We start from the raw sequence: 16,476 nt of genomic DNA on the forward strand, positions 1-16,476 counted from the left end.
GGATAGTAAGCAGTCAAAGATGATGCCTATATTGAGAGCTAAGTCACTTCTCTAGGCCTGAATTGTTTCATCTGTAAAATGAGTTGGTTGGACCGTATGATCTTTAATATCTCTTCTAGCTCTAAATCTTATGTTCCTGTGACCTGGATTTGTCATTTATTAGCTGTGTGATTTTGAGCAAGTCATCTAAACTCTCTGAATTTTGATTTCCTCATCTATAAAATGAGAATAATAATATTTGGACACTACTTGATACAATTGTTATGATAAAATTAAATAGGACATCTAAATCGCTGTTTAAATTGTATTCTATGTCAGCTTTCATGATTATTATTATTTAGGTTCCAAGACGTCAAGATGATGAAAGGAATATGATTTATTTAGAACTAATGGAATTTGATGATTTGGAAGCGTACCCTGTACTGTTAGGAAGTTTTAGCTTACATCTTTATGAAATAATTCAGGTATGTATTATTTACTATGACTGTTTTATCAACTGAATACCTAGCTAGGCTCCGTCAGTGTTCATGGTTGCCAGAAGACTCAGATTCAATATCTACCTTCAAACTCTTAGGAGGTGGCTAAAAACCTTCATCTAGTTCTAATTTCAGCTGCATTTGCTTTGTTTATACCAAAATATACACTTGATATAAATTTTAAAAACTCTCTATAAAAAATGGGCTGCTTTTGGAGGTATTAAGTAGATGTTGTCAGGCACTTGTTGGATATGTTGTAAAGAGAATTCTAGTTCAGGCAGGACTTAGACGAATTATCTTTTGAGGTTTCTTTCAATCCTAAGATCCTGATTCTTTAGTACTTAAATTGACCTGCATCTTGAATTTATACATTCTTAATAGAACTATTTATATACTAGCAATTTCATTGTATGTGTAGTATTGGCTACCCTGGCCCTCACTGCCTAGAAGGCCAGGTCAGTTAGATTTCACTCCTTCTAGGTTCTCCAGACTTTTGAGGGGATTTATGGGGGTATTTAGGCTCTCTGCAAGTGGTTCCAACCCCCACCAGTGTTATTTCTTCAGTTGTGGGGGTATAAACCCTCAGTACCCCAGTACCATCTAACTACTAACAGATTCAATTTTATACAGAAATATTTACTTCAGAAGATATAATCACAAATACACAAACTTACTCCCCTAACACAAGGGAGACATAATTCCTCTCCTCCCTTTATACCTCCTCAGTCTTTGGAGAGCAGAAGGGGATTAGGTTCATAGTTTAGCTCAGTCCTGATAGACGCCCCCATCTCAGTTCCAAGTCCAAAGCTTTCCCCTCAGTCATCCTAGCTTCTCAGGGCTTCCATCTTAAACTGGCTGGCTGCACTATCTAGCTTATCATTCTGGCTCTGAAGTCATCATGGCTCAGACTCCTGAGTCCAGTGGGGATCACTTCTGGCACTTGAAACTGAGGTGGACAAACAACAGAAACAAATACTTCCAGCCCCATTTCTCAGATGAGGTAAAAAGAGGGAGCAGGGGAAGGAAGTCCTTCCTGTCTCACCAGTTCAGTACATGGCTCCCATGTTTTGGTTGAACTAGAATGGCTGAAAAGAGCAACAGAAAGAGAGCAGTATAAAGAGAGCAAATAGCTCAGTCTGACCAGCCTTAAAGATGTTGGCAGCCAATCAAAGGAAGCCACTCCTACCCACGTGGTAGGGGACTAAAAGGCATGAATCACTGGGCATGCCCATGCCTAGGTTATACATACGAATGTCCTTTCTGTTTATAAATAATATTTCATTTGTTATGTGATTTGAGTTTGAATAATGCCCTATACTGATATAATGTCCATCCATTATCTGAGATGCCATGCATTAAGAAATTTACCTCTTCTTTTATCTGTCTTTCAGAAAGGATGTTTCACAGAAGAATTTTTTATGAAGATTAGAAACCTGGTAGGGATTTGTTTCAAAATACATGGAATTGAGACCCATCTATTAATGAAAATAAAATTGTTTTATACAGAAATATTTTTAAAAACACACGAATCAGTTTAATTTAAAATGCTTTTGATCTTTTCATTAATTGATTCCACATTATTGTTCAGCATCTGCCTTCATTGTCACTGTGTTTATTCTTCTCTTACTTTTCTGGTTGCTGAGAGTTATTTTTGGGCCATAAGTATAGGCTAATAGAAATTTTTAAGTAGTTACATAAAGAACTTCAGGACCAGTTGGAAAGTTGTCATCCTCGAGATAACCTGGCAGTTCTGATGAATATGATAGTATGGTTTAATGACTAATTAGAAGACAAGATCACTGTGGTCTTAGGTTCAAGAAGAATGAGGAGAACCATGATCTCATATATCTTGGGGTCAGCTGGTGATTCTGGCCTCTCTGGGTTGATGGCACTGGACATGGTAGGTGTGGAAGCCCTGATCATCTGGCCAAGCAGATCTAGAATCTAGATTATGAGATGGAGGGAAAATCAATAGAGAAATGAGTTTAGATCATTTTTTATCAGCAGGTAGTGTAGCAAATAAAATGGATACCACTGCTGTGTTTGTCATGTTCAAATAGGTTAATTTCAAATATATAACTTTCAAGCTAAATCTGGAGAATATCAATTCTCATTCTGGTGTACTTCATGTCAGGTCTCTTGAGCAGTGCAATCCACCAAGTATAGGCTCACACAGATACTCAGGGAATACATACACGTACTACACATGCTTCTGACTACCTTTTCCAGGAGGTCAGCAGCAATATATACCTAGAACAAGGCCACAAAGGAGAAAATGTCGGGATTACTAGACGATTGCATCCATGCTGCTGCATTGTTCCCCTAAATCTTACTTGATTTTTGGTACCAAACTCTCCCATAGAGAGGCAACTAGGTAGAGCAGTGGACAGGGTACTGGGCCTGGATTCAGGAAAACCTGAGTTCAAATATGGCCTCAGACACTTCTGACTAGCTGTGTGACCCTGGGCAAGTCACTTAATTTCTGTTTATTTCAGTTTTCTCAATTGTAAAGTGAGAGTAATAATAACACCTACCTTCCAGGATTGTTGTGAAAATCAAGTGAGATAGCATGTAAAGCCTTTAGTACAATGCCCTGCACATAGTAGGCACTTGGCTTATTCCCTATGTGCCAGAAATACAAATACAGAAAGAAGGAGCTTGCAGTCTAATGGAGGAAGAAAGCACATAAAATAAAACTGAAAAGAGGCTTTTAGGGGGAGAGGGGAGACGTGAAGGTGCCCATCACAGAGGCCTAGTAGAGAAAGACCAAAGTGTAGTCTGAAGATGAGTGAAGATGATTGCCTGAGCCTCATTGAAATGGAGTTTCTGGGAAAGGCCGTCTCATCAGGCAGAGAGGCCATGGAGACAAGGGTTGTTTCCAATGTGTGAATTCCAGGGCTAGAATAAGTTTCCAGGATAAAGAGGTTTCTTAGCATTTCTGTCTGCTCTCATGGATTTACCGCATGAATACCCAGAACTTACAGTTTTAGTTTTATTAAAGTGACAAAAAGAGGATAAAGCTACAATGTTACAAGACAATAATAACAGCTAACATTTATATCTTGGCTACAAAGGGCCAGGTACTTTACAAATATATTGTTTGATCCTCACAGTAGCCCAGGGAGTAGGTGCTATTATTATCCCCATTTTACAGATGAGGAAACCAAGGCAAACAGGGTAGATGACTTGCCCAAGGTCACACAGCAAGTATTTCAGGCAGCATTTGAAATCGGGTCTGACTGACTCTAGACTAGGCACTCTGTCCACTGCACCACCTACCTGCCTAAGATAAGAAGTCTTAAAAGTTGTAGGTGTCCCCAGTCATGTGCATGAAAGTAGGCTTAATGTTTCTACACTCCTTACCTCTTTGAGGTCTAATTAAAGACTTGGTAGTCAGAACCCTTTATAAGAAAATAAAAAATACAAGCAATTAAGAGGTTTACTGAGCACAAATTATTTTTTCTAACTTATCTAATATCTAATCAAAAATCATCTTGGCAGTCAGAAACTTGTGGAATATTTATCTCCCTATTTCTTTCCCTTTCTTCCATCTTATCATCTTAATGGTTTTAGATGCTCAATAAAGCTTTCATGGCCTAGGCTGGGGTAGACTTTGGATAGTCCTCCCATTAAGGCTGATGAGATTTTCTAGTTCCTTTATACCTTACTTATAAGTCTTTCTAGATATGAATTACTTGTTGAAGAAGACATTCCCATTTTATTGCCTCCGAAGTTTCTTTGACTCTTGATTCTTATAAGTTGGATGCTGGAAGTAAAGGGAAGTCAAGAATATCGTCTTCCTGGAATATACCAGACATTTAATAGATGCTTCTTGACTTGACTTTCCCTGTATGTAACTGAATTCAGTAGCTGTTCCACACCATCTCTAATCAGTCTAAATTCCAGACTTGGTGGCTAGATTTCTCTCCCCTCCCTCCAAAAGTTCTTCAGGAGACAATTTTTCCCTTCGTATTAGTAGGTAGAAATTCCTTTCCCATTCAAAACAACAGCTATTTTATACCTCAAACACATGCTTCTGAAAATGTATAAAACATAGAATGACAATGTTTATTTCTGTGCTCCATGAAGTACTACCTCTTTTTGGAGGATTAAGTTAGTGCCGCAGAGGCTTTACACCTTTCTCTTTTAAATTTTTATAGGATCATAAATTTAGGACTGGGAAAGACTTTAGAAGACATTTAGTCCAACACTCTAGTTATATAGTTGAGGAAAATGAAGCCCAGTGAAGTTAAGTGATTTGTCTAAACATAAAATATCAGTGACAAGAGTTGAACTACAATCATCCAATCTACAATAACATCAAAATGGTGACTGGTGCAAATACCTATTCACATAAGCTTATTAGCTACAAATTAGTATTCCCAATCTTACTATCATGCATATATATACACATATATACATACACATACACACACATATACATATATACACACATAGGTATGTGTATATATACATAAACACACATAGGTATATGTATGTATATACATATAAACAAACATACGTATATATACATCTGTACACACATATATATATACTACCATCAATTTTGTTAACTTTTGTTAGTGACCACTAGAATACCTTTTACCTTCCTTCTGTGCCACTATAGAGCTAACAGTCCCCATGATTTCTCCTCCTCATATCTTTCTGCTGCTTATTTCAGTTCATCCAGGCTTCTAGGTTGCCTTATCAATCTTATTCTCTCCTTGAATCCGTATCTTTCCTCTTTCTGCTGTCAGTTCTCACAGTTGCCTCTTTTCCCCTATTGCTGGTAGTACATTATCAGGGGCATCTATTTAGAAGTTAGCTGTGCTAACCCCAATTTAATTGTGTGTGTATGTACATATAACTGTGAATTTCCTCTTTACCATATTGCTCTCTAAGCTTGAACCTACTTTTCACACAGACCCTCTTATGTATTTGTGAGAGAGCATGCCCAAGACTTTTGGGGTATTGTTCTTTGTACCAACTGTTCTTACTATTCCACCTCAGTAAATTTCCCTTTTAAATGCTAATTAACACTGACTGATGTTCACTGGGGAGCCTACTGATAAGTGCTTATGAGCAATATAATACTAGAAACCCTAACCCCTCAGGGTTACTAACCCCTGGCACCCCAAGAGAGACAATAGCCAGCTACCCTCTGGATAACCAGTCTGCCTCTTCAAGGGGGTTGAGTGAGCTCAGAGGGACAAACCCTCAAAAAGCTTTGCTTAAGACCCAATTGATCCAGATCACCTTAAAAGCATTTATACATGAAACTTCAAGAAGGGTAACAAATAGCTGTGAACTGAATGAAATCAGCCAGCAATTTGATAATCTGTTCTCATCAATAATGACAGTGAATTTACCATACTTATATAAGTCTTAACTCAATTATGTGAAGAAATAAAAATGGATCTTAAGGAAATGTGGAAATGAAAAGCTTCTTGTATCTAGTCAAATACAGGTAGAAGAAATTCATCCTGGAAACAGCATAATTATAAAGATACTAAGGAAACCAATTTTCAAGATGTCTCAAAAGAATGGAAAAAGCTATGATATTATTAATATCCCTAAAAAAGTGACTGAAAAGAAATTAACTACCAACTCACCTCTGTAAAAATCTTTGTGAAAATGATCTTTGCATATTTTTTAAATTTTAGTATTTTTATTTTTTCTCCAGATACATGGAAAAACAATTTTTAACATTTGTTTTTAAAACTTTGAGTTCCAAATTCTCTCCCTTCCTCCCTCCCCACCCCCACCCCACCCCCATTGAGAAGACAAGCAATTTGATATAGGTTATCCATGTGTAGTCATGCGAAACATATCCATAATAGTCACGTTGTGAAAAAATAGACAAAAAAAATAAAATAAAAGTATGTTTCAATCTATACTCAGACACCATCAGTTCTTTCTCTGAGGATGGATAGCATTTTTCATCATGACACTTTCAGAGTTGTCTTGGATCATTGCATTTCTGAGAATAGCTAAGTCATTCACAGCTGATCATATTACAATATTGCTGTTCTTTTGTACACAGTACATTTCACTTTACATCAGCCCATGCAAGTCTTTCCAGGTTTTTCTGAGAGCATTCTGCTCATTATTTCTTATGATACAACAGTATTCCATCATAATCACATACCACAACTTGTTCAGCCACTCCCTAATTGATAGGCATCCCCTCAATTTCTAATTCTCTACCCTCAGAAAGGAGCTGCTATAAATATTTTTGTACATATAGGTCCTCTTTCCTTTTTATTTATTTTTAATCTCTTTTGGGATACAACCCTAGTAGTGGTATTGCTAGGTCAAAAGGTGTGAATGGTTTTATAGCCCTTTGCTATATTTTTTCATATGGATATAGATTTATCTCATAGAGATATATGATCTCATTCAGTTCACATTTTTCATATGGATATTTCTTCATATGGATGTACAGCTTTGATTATATGAAAACTTACATCTTTTGATCAATTGTCAATTGGGGAATGGCTCTTATTTTTGTAAATTTGACCCAGCTCTCTATATGTTTGAGAAATCGGAGAAACTTGTTTCAACATTTTTTTCACAGTTACTATTTCTAACTGTATTTCCCTCCATCCTATTTCTCCCTGTTTATTCTATTCTCTTTCCTTTCACTCTGTCCCTCCCCAGTCTGCCCTCCCTTCTATCATCCTCTCCCCTTCTCTTATCCCCTGCCCCCTCCTACTTTCCTTTAGGGTAAGACAGATTTCTATACCCAATTGAGTATGTATGTTATTCCCTCTTTGAGTCAATTCTGGTGAAAGTAAGATTCACTCATTTCTCCTCACCTCTCCTTTCTTCCCCTGCATTGTAAAAGCTTTTTTTTCCTCTTTTATGTGAGATAATTTACCCCATTCTATCTCTCCCCTTCTCTTTCTCCCAGTACATCACTCTCTCACCACTTAATTTTAACTTTTAGATATTATCCCTTCACATTTAACTCACATCTGTGCCCTTGTCTCTATATAATAAACTCTACTAACTACCTTAATAATGAGAAAGGTTTTATGGTTTACAAATATCTTCCCATGTAGGAATGTAAAAGTTTAACCTTATTAAGTTCCTTATAATTTCTCTTTTCAGTTTACCTTTTTATGCTTCTCTTGAGTCTTATATTTGAAAGTCAAGTTTTCTATTCAGCTCTGGTCTTTTCATCAAGAATGCTTGAAAGTCCTCTATGTCATTGAATGTTCATTTTTTTCCCCTGAAGGATTTTGCTGGTAGGCGATTCTTGGTTGTAATCCTAGCTCTTTTGCCATCCGGAATATCATATTCCAAGCCCTCTGGTCCTTTAATGTAGAAGCTGCTAAATCCTGTGTTATCCTGTGGCTCTGTGATGCTTGAATTATTTCTTTCTGGCTGCTTGCAATATCTTCTCCTTGACCTGGAAACTCTGGAATTTGGCTACAGTATTCCTAGGAGTTTTCATTTTGGGATCTCTTTCAGGAGATGATTGGTAGATTCTTTCAATTTCTATTTTACCCTCTACTTCTAGAATATCAGGGCAGTTTTCCTTGGTAATTTCTTAAAAGGTGATTTCTAGGCTCTTTTTTTGATCATGGCTTTTAGGTAGTCCAATAATTTTTAAATTATTTGTCTTGGATCTATTTTCCAGGTCAGTTGTTTTTCCAATGAGATATTTCACATTGTCTTCTATTTTTTTTCATTCCTTTGGTTTTATTTTATTCTTTCTTGATTTCTCATAAAGTCATTAGCTTCCATTTGCTCCATTCTAATTTTTAAGGATTATTTTCTTCAGTTAGCTTTTGGACCTCCTTTTCCATCTGGCCAATTCTGCTTTCTAAGGCACTCTTCTCCTCATTGGTTTTACCATTTGGCCTAGTCTGGTTTTTTTAAGATGTTATTTTCTTCAGTATTTTTTGTCTCCTTTACCAAGCTATTGACTCATTTTTCATGTTTTTTTGCAGTACTCTCATTTCTCTTCCCAATTTTTCCTCTATCTCTCTTACTTGATTTTCAAAATCCTTTCTGAGCTCTTCCATGGCCTGAGACCAATTCATATTTTTCTTAGAGGCTTTGGATGTAAGAGCTTTGACTTTGTTATCTTCTACTGAGTGTGTGTTTTGATCTTCCTTGTCACCATAGTAACTTTCTGTGGTCAGAGGTTGTTTTTCCCCCATTGTTTACTCATTTTCACAGCTGTTTACTTGACTTTTAACTCTTGGTTAAAGTAGTGTTCTGCTTCCAGGGTAGAGGGCACACTATCCCATGCTTCAGGGGTCTTGTGCAGCTATTTTCAGAGATACTCATAGGGACCTTTAAATTTTCAGTTCTTCCAAGGTGGCATGATCTAAGAAGAGGTGTTTACTACTCTCCTGGCCTGTGCTCTGGTCTGTGAGTGACAACAAGCACTCTTTTTGCCCTGGAATTGTGAGGAGGGTCCTTCCTCCACCATGGCTGCAAGCTCTGTTGTGCTGGTTCTCCTCGCTCTGGAACTGCCACCCAGGACTGTAACCTGGGTCTGAGTATGGGCAAAGCAACAGAGTCCTGTCTCAGTGCTAGCAAAAAGACCCCTGTAATCTCCTTCTGACCAGTTGTTTGACCCCCTTGTTTTCTGTGGGCTGAGAGCTCTGGAAGCAGCTGCTGCCACTGTTGATTCAATCACTCCCAATCACTCCTGGTTTGCTGTGGCTGGAGCTGTGCTGGTGTGGCCTGCACTGGACTGTGCTCCACTCTCACCCAGGTGAGATAGACCTTTCCTGCTGACCTTCTAAATTGTCATTGGTATCTGTGGGCTGAGATGTCTGGAAACCGCCACTGCTGCCAGTGATTCAGTCTCCTTGAAGTCTGCTCTGGGTTTGCTGGAGCCTGGTCTGTGCTGGCACAGTCTGGGCTAGACTGCATTCCTCTCCCACCCTGGTGCAACAGACCTTTCCTGCTGACCTTCCAACTTGTCTTGGGCTGGACATTTGCTTCACCCTTTCTTTTTGTGGGTTCTACTGTTCAAGAATTTGTTTAGAGTCATTTTTTAAAGGTATTTGGAGGGTTTGGGAAATAGCTCATGCAAGTTCCTGCTTTTACTCCACCATCTTAGCTCCACCTTTGTTCTGTGCATATTTTGAGGATGACCTTGATGAAAATATCAGAAGGGAATAGGCAGGCTTTTCTGGTCATTCCTCTACCCATAGTCACTCAGCTAGCTGAGAGGTACAGAGAATGCAAGATCCTACTATATTACAAAAAAAAATGTTTTTCTTTGTAGAATAAAATACCAACTTACCAACTTAAGGGCTCTTCTCCAATGGGATATCTTCTAGGCCTATGTCAAGATCATAAAAGATTCCTTGGCAGATGCAACTACAGAAATGATTTTGTTCAGTGAACTTCTGACTATTAAAGTGAGACATAAAGCAGGAAAAATATTTGGTCTCCAAAGGTAACCATCATGGAGCATGACTTCCAAAGTCTAAAAATATGAGAAATTCTCTGTAGAGATGATCATTTTGTAGATGACATTGTGTTGAAAGATTGCTTCAAACCAAAGAACATTAAATGGATTCCTAGATATTTAGCTAGTAGTCCACACAAGAAAAAGCAAGTAGATTAAGAGTATATTTTTTCCCAGATTTTGACATGTAGTTTGGTGTCTAGTCCCTAGAATTAATTCATCAATATAAATCTTAGATAAGCACAGCAGACAGATAATGAACTAAGCACATATTTCGATAGAAAAGAGTAGTGGGATGATGTTTGGGAAATTGTAAAGTGCTTTTGGTGATTCTGAGCTTCTCCCTATCAGCAAAATCTGTACTTTTTGGTACATTTCTCTAGTGATACAATTTGGTTGCAAATGATATAAGACCCTAATCTGTAAAGAATTAGCATTACATGTGACCCAAATGGCAATGGGAAAATATACAGGGGGTTAAAATCATCCTATTCTGGCATATTGTCAATGAAGATATGTTTAAATGTTATAAAAGATACCTAAGAAAGGAAGTAGGCTTGTCATATGAGTGGAAATAGACTGTAGATAGGTAACTTAAGTATTGTACCAGTATCCACAAATTATTACAATAACCCAAGAAAAACATACGTGTATTGCTTATTAATCTTGCTGTGAAAATTGCTCAATGTAGGAAAATAGGAGGAGGTTTTGCATTAGTGCACAGAACACAATACAAAAGCCAGGCATTTGTTTTTTGGTCACAAATGTGTAAAATGAGACAGTGGCCTTGCCCTCTTCACTTAGCTTTTGTTTTGGCTAACTTCATTTGCATACCTATCAGACAATTTTAAACACAGGCTTAATCTTAGCCAAGAGCATTGTGGTTGGCTTTTGTTGGCTATTCTTATCTAAATGTAGTTCATGGACTGCCTAGGATGGCATTGTCAAGGAGTGGCTATCCCTATTGTAGCAGATGGGTTCTGACAGCCTAACAAATAGTTCCAAAGAACTAAAGTCCAGAAGATGGTAACAGAGGGAAACTTAGTGACCACAAGACCCAGAAAATGCTACACCAAAAAAAACCTGACATTTTGTTGTCTTTTTTTGTTTGTTTGCTTGTTTTGCCATTCAGGCATTGACCTTCCTTACAGTTTCATGCTAGTCTTGCTATGTCACAGGAAAGTTTACATGTAAATCTGGCATTTGTTATAAGACATTTTTGGCTTTTCTAACTTTCTGCAATATTATATGTAGTAAAAAGTATTTGTTATTATGTTATCCATTAAAATAACATTCAGAGCTAATGTGTGAAAATGAATTTGTCTCATGTTTAGGTTGTCTGCAAAGTTGAAGTGGAATTTATGTTTTCCTATGGAAACTTTGGTTATGGCTTTTCACATCAGGTTGGTTCCTAATTTTTTATTTTGTTATATTACAGTTTTCAGTGGCAATATTCTTAGACTTATTTTTTTTATTGTGAATTTAACAATCATCAACAAACATTTAAAAATTCAAAGAACAAAAAAAAGGCTTGTGTAAGAAACTGTGACTTTCTATTACATATAGTTTGTTTTTAAAAGAAATATGTATATATATATACACATATGGATATATTTTATTAAGATGTAACAAAATTATTCTACTTAAGGAATACTTCTCAGCATCTGTGAATTTTTTAATATATTATTTCCCCCCAATTACATGCTAAAACAATTTTAAACAGTTTTTTGTTTTGAGTTCCAAATTCTATCCTTCCCTCCCTCCCCTCTCCTCTTCTTGAGTTGGTAAGCAAACAGATATAGGTTATACATGTGCAACTATGTAAAACATTTGTGAATTTTTAAAAAATATTTTGATAGCCATTTCAATATAATAGGTTTCCTTTGTAATCCTATGTATTTTGGGCATTTAAAATATTATTCTAGAAAGCAGTCCTTAGGTGTAACCAGCCTGCCAAAGGGATACAAAAAAGATTAAGAAGCCTTGCTGTATTTGTTTGTGTCCCCTTCTTGTACTTTTTTTTTGTTTTCTTCTGTGTAGTTTAAAAAATGTTTCATTGATGCTTTTTAAAAATTTAATATATCTACCTTTATCCATTAACTCATTACCTCCTTCTTTTCCCCAAATAGAAGCCCTCCCTTCATGTGTATGTATATCTGTATATGTATGTGTATATGCATATATATATATATGCACACACACAAATGTATATGACTATATATGTCAAGCAAAGCAAATCAACACATTGACTATGTCTGAGAATGCATGTCTCTGAGATTTATTTTCTATACTAGTTTGTTAATGTCTGTGAAAATATGTATATTTCAAGATCTTCCTCAGCCTAAGGTTATTTTGTTTTTTCTCTTATTTAATTTTTTCTCATTTATATGCATAAAATTGAACATTCCTTTTTTGAAGCTTTTATTTCCAAATTCTCTCCCTCCCTCCCTTACCCTTCTTGAGAATCCAAGCCAATTGATCTAGATTGCCTAAGTGAAGTCATGCAAAACAGGTTTCCATATTAGCCATGTTGCAAAAGAAAACAGACAAAAAACCCCAACAAAAATAAAGTAAAAAAGTATCCTTCAATCTGCATTCAGACTCCATCATTTCTTTCTCTGAAGGTGAATACCTCTTTTATCATAAGTCTTTTGGGATTGTCTTGAGTAATTGTATTGCTGAAAATAGCTAAACCATTCACAATTGATTATCAAACAATATTGCTGTTACTGTGTACAACATTCTCCTAGTTCTTGCATACTTTACTTTGCATCAGTTCATATATGTCTTCTCAGGTTTTTCTGAAAGCATCGTGCTTGTCATTTCTTAAAGCACAATAGTATTCCGTCACAACCACATAAAACAACTTGTTCAGCCATTTCCCAGTTATTGGGCAACACCTCAATTTCCAATTCTTTGCCACCACAAAAAGAGCTGCTATAAACATTTTTGTACCTGTAGATCCTTTTTGTTTTTCTTTGATCTCTTTGGGATACAGACCTACTAGTGGTATTGCTGGTTCAAAGGGTATTCACAGTTTCATAGCCCTTTCAATATAATTCTAAATTACTCTCCAAAAAAGTAACAACTCCACCAACAGTGCATTAGTGTCCCAATTTTTCCACATTCCCTCCAATATTTATTATTTTTCTTTTCTGTCATATTAGCCAATCTGATAGATGTGAGGTAGTACCTCGGAATTGTTTTAATTTATATTTCTTTGATCAATAGTGATTTAGAACATTTTTTATATGACTACATATTGCTTTGATTTCTTCATTGAAAAACTACCTGTTCATATCCTTTAATCATTTATCAGTTGGGGAATGACTCATATTCTTATAAATTTGATTCATTTCTCTATATATTTGAAAAATTAGGCCTTTATCAGAGAAACTTGTTGTAAAAACGTTTTCCCAGTTTCCTGCTTTCTATTCTCTGTTGCATTGGTTTTATTGTGAAAAAACTTTTTAATTTGATGTAATCAAAATCATTCATCTTGCATCCTGTAATGCTCTCTATCTCTTGTTTGGTCATAAATTCTTCTCTTATCCATAAATCTGAAAGGTAAAATTTTCCATCCTATCCTAATTTGCTTATGACATCCTTCATCTCTAAATCCTATACCTATTTTTACCTTGTCTTGGTATATGGCATGAGATGTTGGTCTAATATCAGGGGTGGGTAATGTGTGGCCATGAGGCCACATGTGGTCCTCTAGGTCCTCAAGTGTAGGCTGTTTGACTGACTCCAAACTTCATAGAACAAATCCTTTTGGGATTACCATAGTAATGACAACATTCAGATCATCTGGTACAACATTCAGGTAAATGGCAATTTCTTGTTCCTTATCTCTCTTTCCAGCAAAGACTCAGTCAATCAATAAACATTTACTAAGTACTTTCCTTGTGCCAAGTACTGTGCTAAGTGCTGGGGGCACAAAGAAAGGCTCACGTTCTAATGAATGAGACAATGTACAAAAATGTGTATACCACTTAATCCCAATTGCCTCACAAAAAAAATGTATATACAAGAGAAATCCTTTTGGGATTTGTTCTGTGAAGTTTGGAGTCAGTCAAAGAGACACACTTGAGGACCTAGAGGGCTACATGTGGCCTTGAGGCCACAGGCTCCCTGCCCTTGGACCTAGTTTCTACCAAATTGCTTTCCAGTTTTCCCAATTTTTGTCAAGTAGTAAGTTCTTGATCCAAACGTTTGCACCTTTGAGTTTGTCAAATATTAGATTACTATGGTAGTTTACTTACATGTATTGTGTACCTATTCTATTCCACTGATCCCGCCACTCTATTTCTTAGCCAATACCAGATTGTTTTGATGATTACTGCTTTGTAATATAGTTTGAGGTCTGGTACTGCTGGTCAACTTTCCTTCATATTGTTTTTCATTGATTCCCTTGGTATTCTCAACCTTTTGTTTTTCCAGATTAATTTTGTTATTAGTTTTTCTGGCTCTATGAAATAATATTTTGGTAGTTTGATTTGTATGGCACTAAATGAGTAATAAGTAAAATTGTCATTTTTATTATATTGGCTCAGCCTACCCATGAGCAATTGATTTTTCTCCAATTGTTTAGATCTGACTCTGTGTGAAAAGTGTTTTGTAATTGTGTTGATATAGTTCCTAGGTTTGTCTTGGTAGGTAGACTCCCAAGTATTTTATATTGTCTGCAGCAATTTTATTTTATTTATTTTTTGAGATTTTTTATTTTTAGTTTACAAAACTCAGTTCCACCTAATTTTGAGTTCCAGATTTTCCCCCCTCCCTCGTCAAGATGGCATGGAATCTGATATATCTTCTACACATAACTTTGCATTGAACTTATTTACACGATAGTCAAGTTGTAAAGACAAATTATGACCAATGGAATGAATCATGAGAAAGAAAAAACAAAACCAAATAAATAAATAAATAAAAACAAAGGGAAAAAAAAAGACAAGCATGAAGTGTGCCTCAATCTGCACTCAGAATCCATAGTTCTTTCTCTGGATGTAGATAGCTCTCTCCATCATGAGTCCTTTGGAGTTGTCTTTGCACCTTGTATTGCTGAGAAGAGCGAAGTCTATCAGGGTTAGTCATCACAGAATCCATATATCTTTGGTTGTGTATAATGTTTTCCTGGTTCTGCTCTGCTCGCTCAGCACTATATCTTGTAGGTTTTTCCAGGTTATTATGAAGTCCATATCTTCCCCATTTCTTATAGCACAATAGTATTTCATTACCTTCATATACCACAACTTGTTGAGCCATTCCCCAATTGATGGGCATCCCCTTGATTTCCAATTCTTTGCTACTACAAAAAGAGCCACTATAAATATTTTTGTACATACAGATCCTTTTCCCACTTGTGTGATCTCTTTAGGTTACAACCCTAGAAGTGGTATTGCTGGGTCAAAGGGTATGAACATTTTTATAGACCTTTGGGCATAGTTCCAAATTGCTCTCCAGAATAGCTGGATCAGTTCGCAACTCCACCAGCAGTGTAACAAAGTTCCAACTTTCCCACATCCTCTCCAGCATTTATCATTTTCCTGTTTTGTCGTTTTAGCCAATCTGACAGGAGAGATGTGGTACCTAAGAGTTGTTTTGATTTGCATTTCTCTAATCAATAGTGATTTAGAGCATTTTTTCATATGCCTATAGATATCTTTAATTTCTTCCTCTGAAAACTGCCTGTTCATATCCTTTGACCATTTCTCAATTGGGGAATGACTTGTATTCCTATAAATTTAGTTCAGTTCCCTGTATATTTTAGAGATGAGGTCTTTATCAGAGACACTACTTGTAAAGATTTTCTCCCAATTTTCTGCTTCACTCCTAATCTTTGTTGCATTGGCTTTTTTTACACAAAAACATTTCAATTTAACATAATTAAAATTATCTATTTTGCAATTTGTAGTGCTATCTCTTGTTGTGTCATGAATTCTTTGCTTTTCCATAAATCTGTTAGGTAGACTATTCCTTGCTCTCCCAAATTGCTTATGGTATCAGCCTTTATTCCTAAATCATGAACCCATTTTGATTTTATTTTGGTATATGGTATAAGATATTGGTCTATGCCCAGTTTCTGCCCTACCATTTTCCAATTTTCCCAGCAGTTTTTGTGAAATAGTGAGTTCTTAGCGCAGAAGCTGGATTCTTTGGGTTTATCAAAGAGTAGATTGCTGTAGTCATTGACTACTGCATCTTGTGTACCTATCCTATTCCACTGATCCACCACTCTGTTTCTTAAGCATTACCAGGTAGTTTTGATGATTCTGCTTTATAGTACAGTTTAATATCTGGTATGGCTAGGCCACCTTCCCTAGCATTACTTTTCATTAATTCCCTAGATATTCTAGACCTCTTGTTCTTCCAGATGAATTTTGTTATTATTTTATGAGCTCTGTAAAATAATTTTTTAGTAGTTCGATTTGTATGACACTGAATAGATAAATTAATTTAGGTAAAATTGTCATTTTTATTATAGTAGCTTGGCCTAACCATGAGCAACTGGTATTTTTCCATTTATTTAGATCTGACTTTATTCGCGCAAAAAGTGTT

The 16,476-nt window shown here is 36.2% G+C and overlaps 1 protein-coding gene across 1 annotated transcript in view; it reads left to right on the top strand.

The window, feature by feature from the left end:
* The window catches only part of C2CD6 (C2 calcium dependent domain containing 6), a 121,367-nt gene that overhangs the window by 33,951 nt on the left and 70,940 nt on the right, over positions 1-16,476 (top strand). Inside the window, exons 5-7 of the mRNA XM_036756414.1 lie at positions 342-464; positions 1,868-1,912; positions 11,250-11,318. Coding sequence (XP_036612309.1) covers positions 342-464; positions 1,868-1,912; positions 11,250-11,318 — 237 coding nt within the window. The remainder of the gene's footprint in view (positions 1-341; positions 465-1,867; positions 1,913-11,249; positions 11,319-16,476) is intronic.

Source organism: Trichosurus vulpecula, chromosome 4 (genome assembly GCF_011100635.1).
Source record: "Trichosurus vulpecula isolate mTriVul1 chromosome 4, mTriVul1.pri, whole genome shotgun sequence".
NCBI classification, from domain to species: Eukaryota; Metazoa; Chordata; class Mammalia; order Diprotodontia; family Phalangeridae; genus Trichosurus; species Trichosurus vulpecula.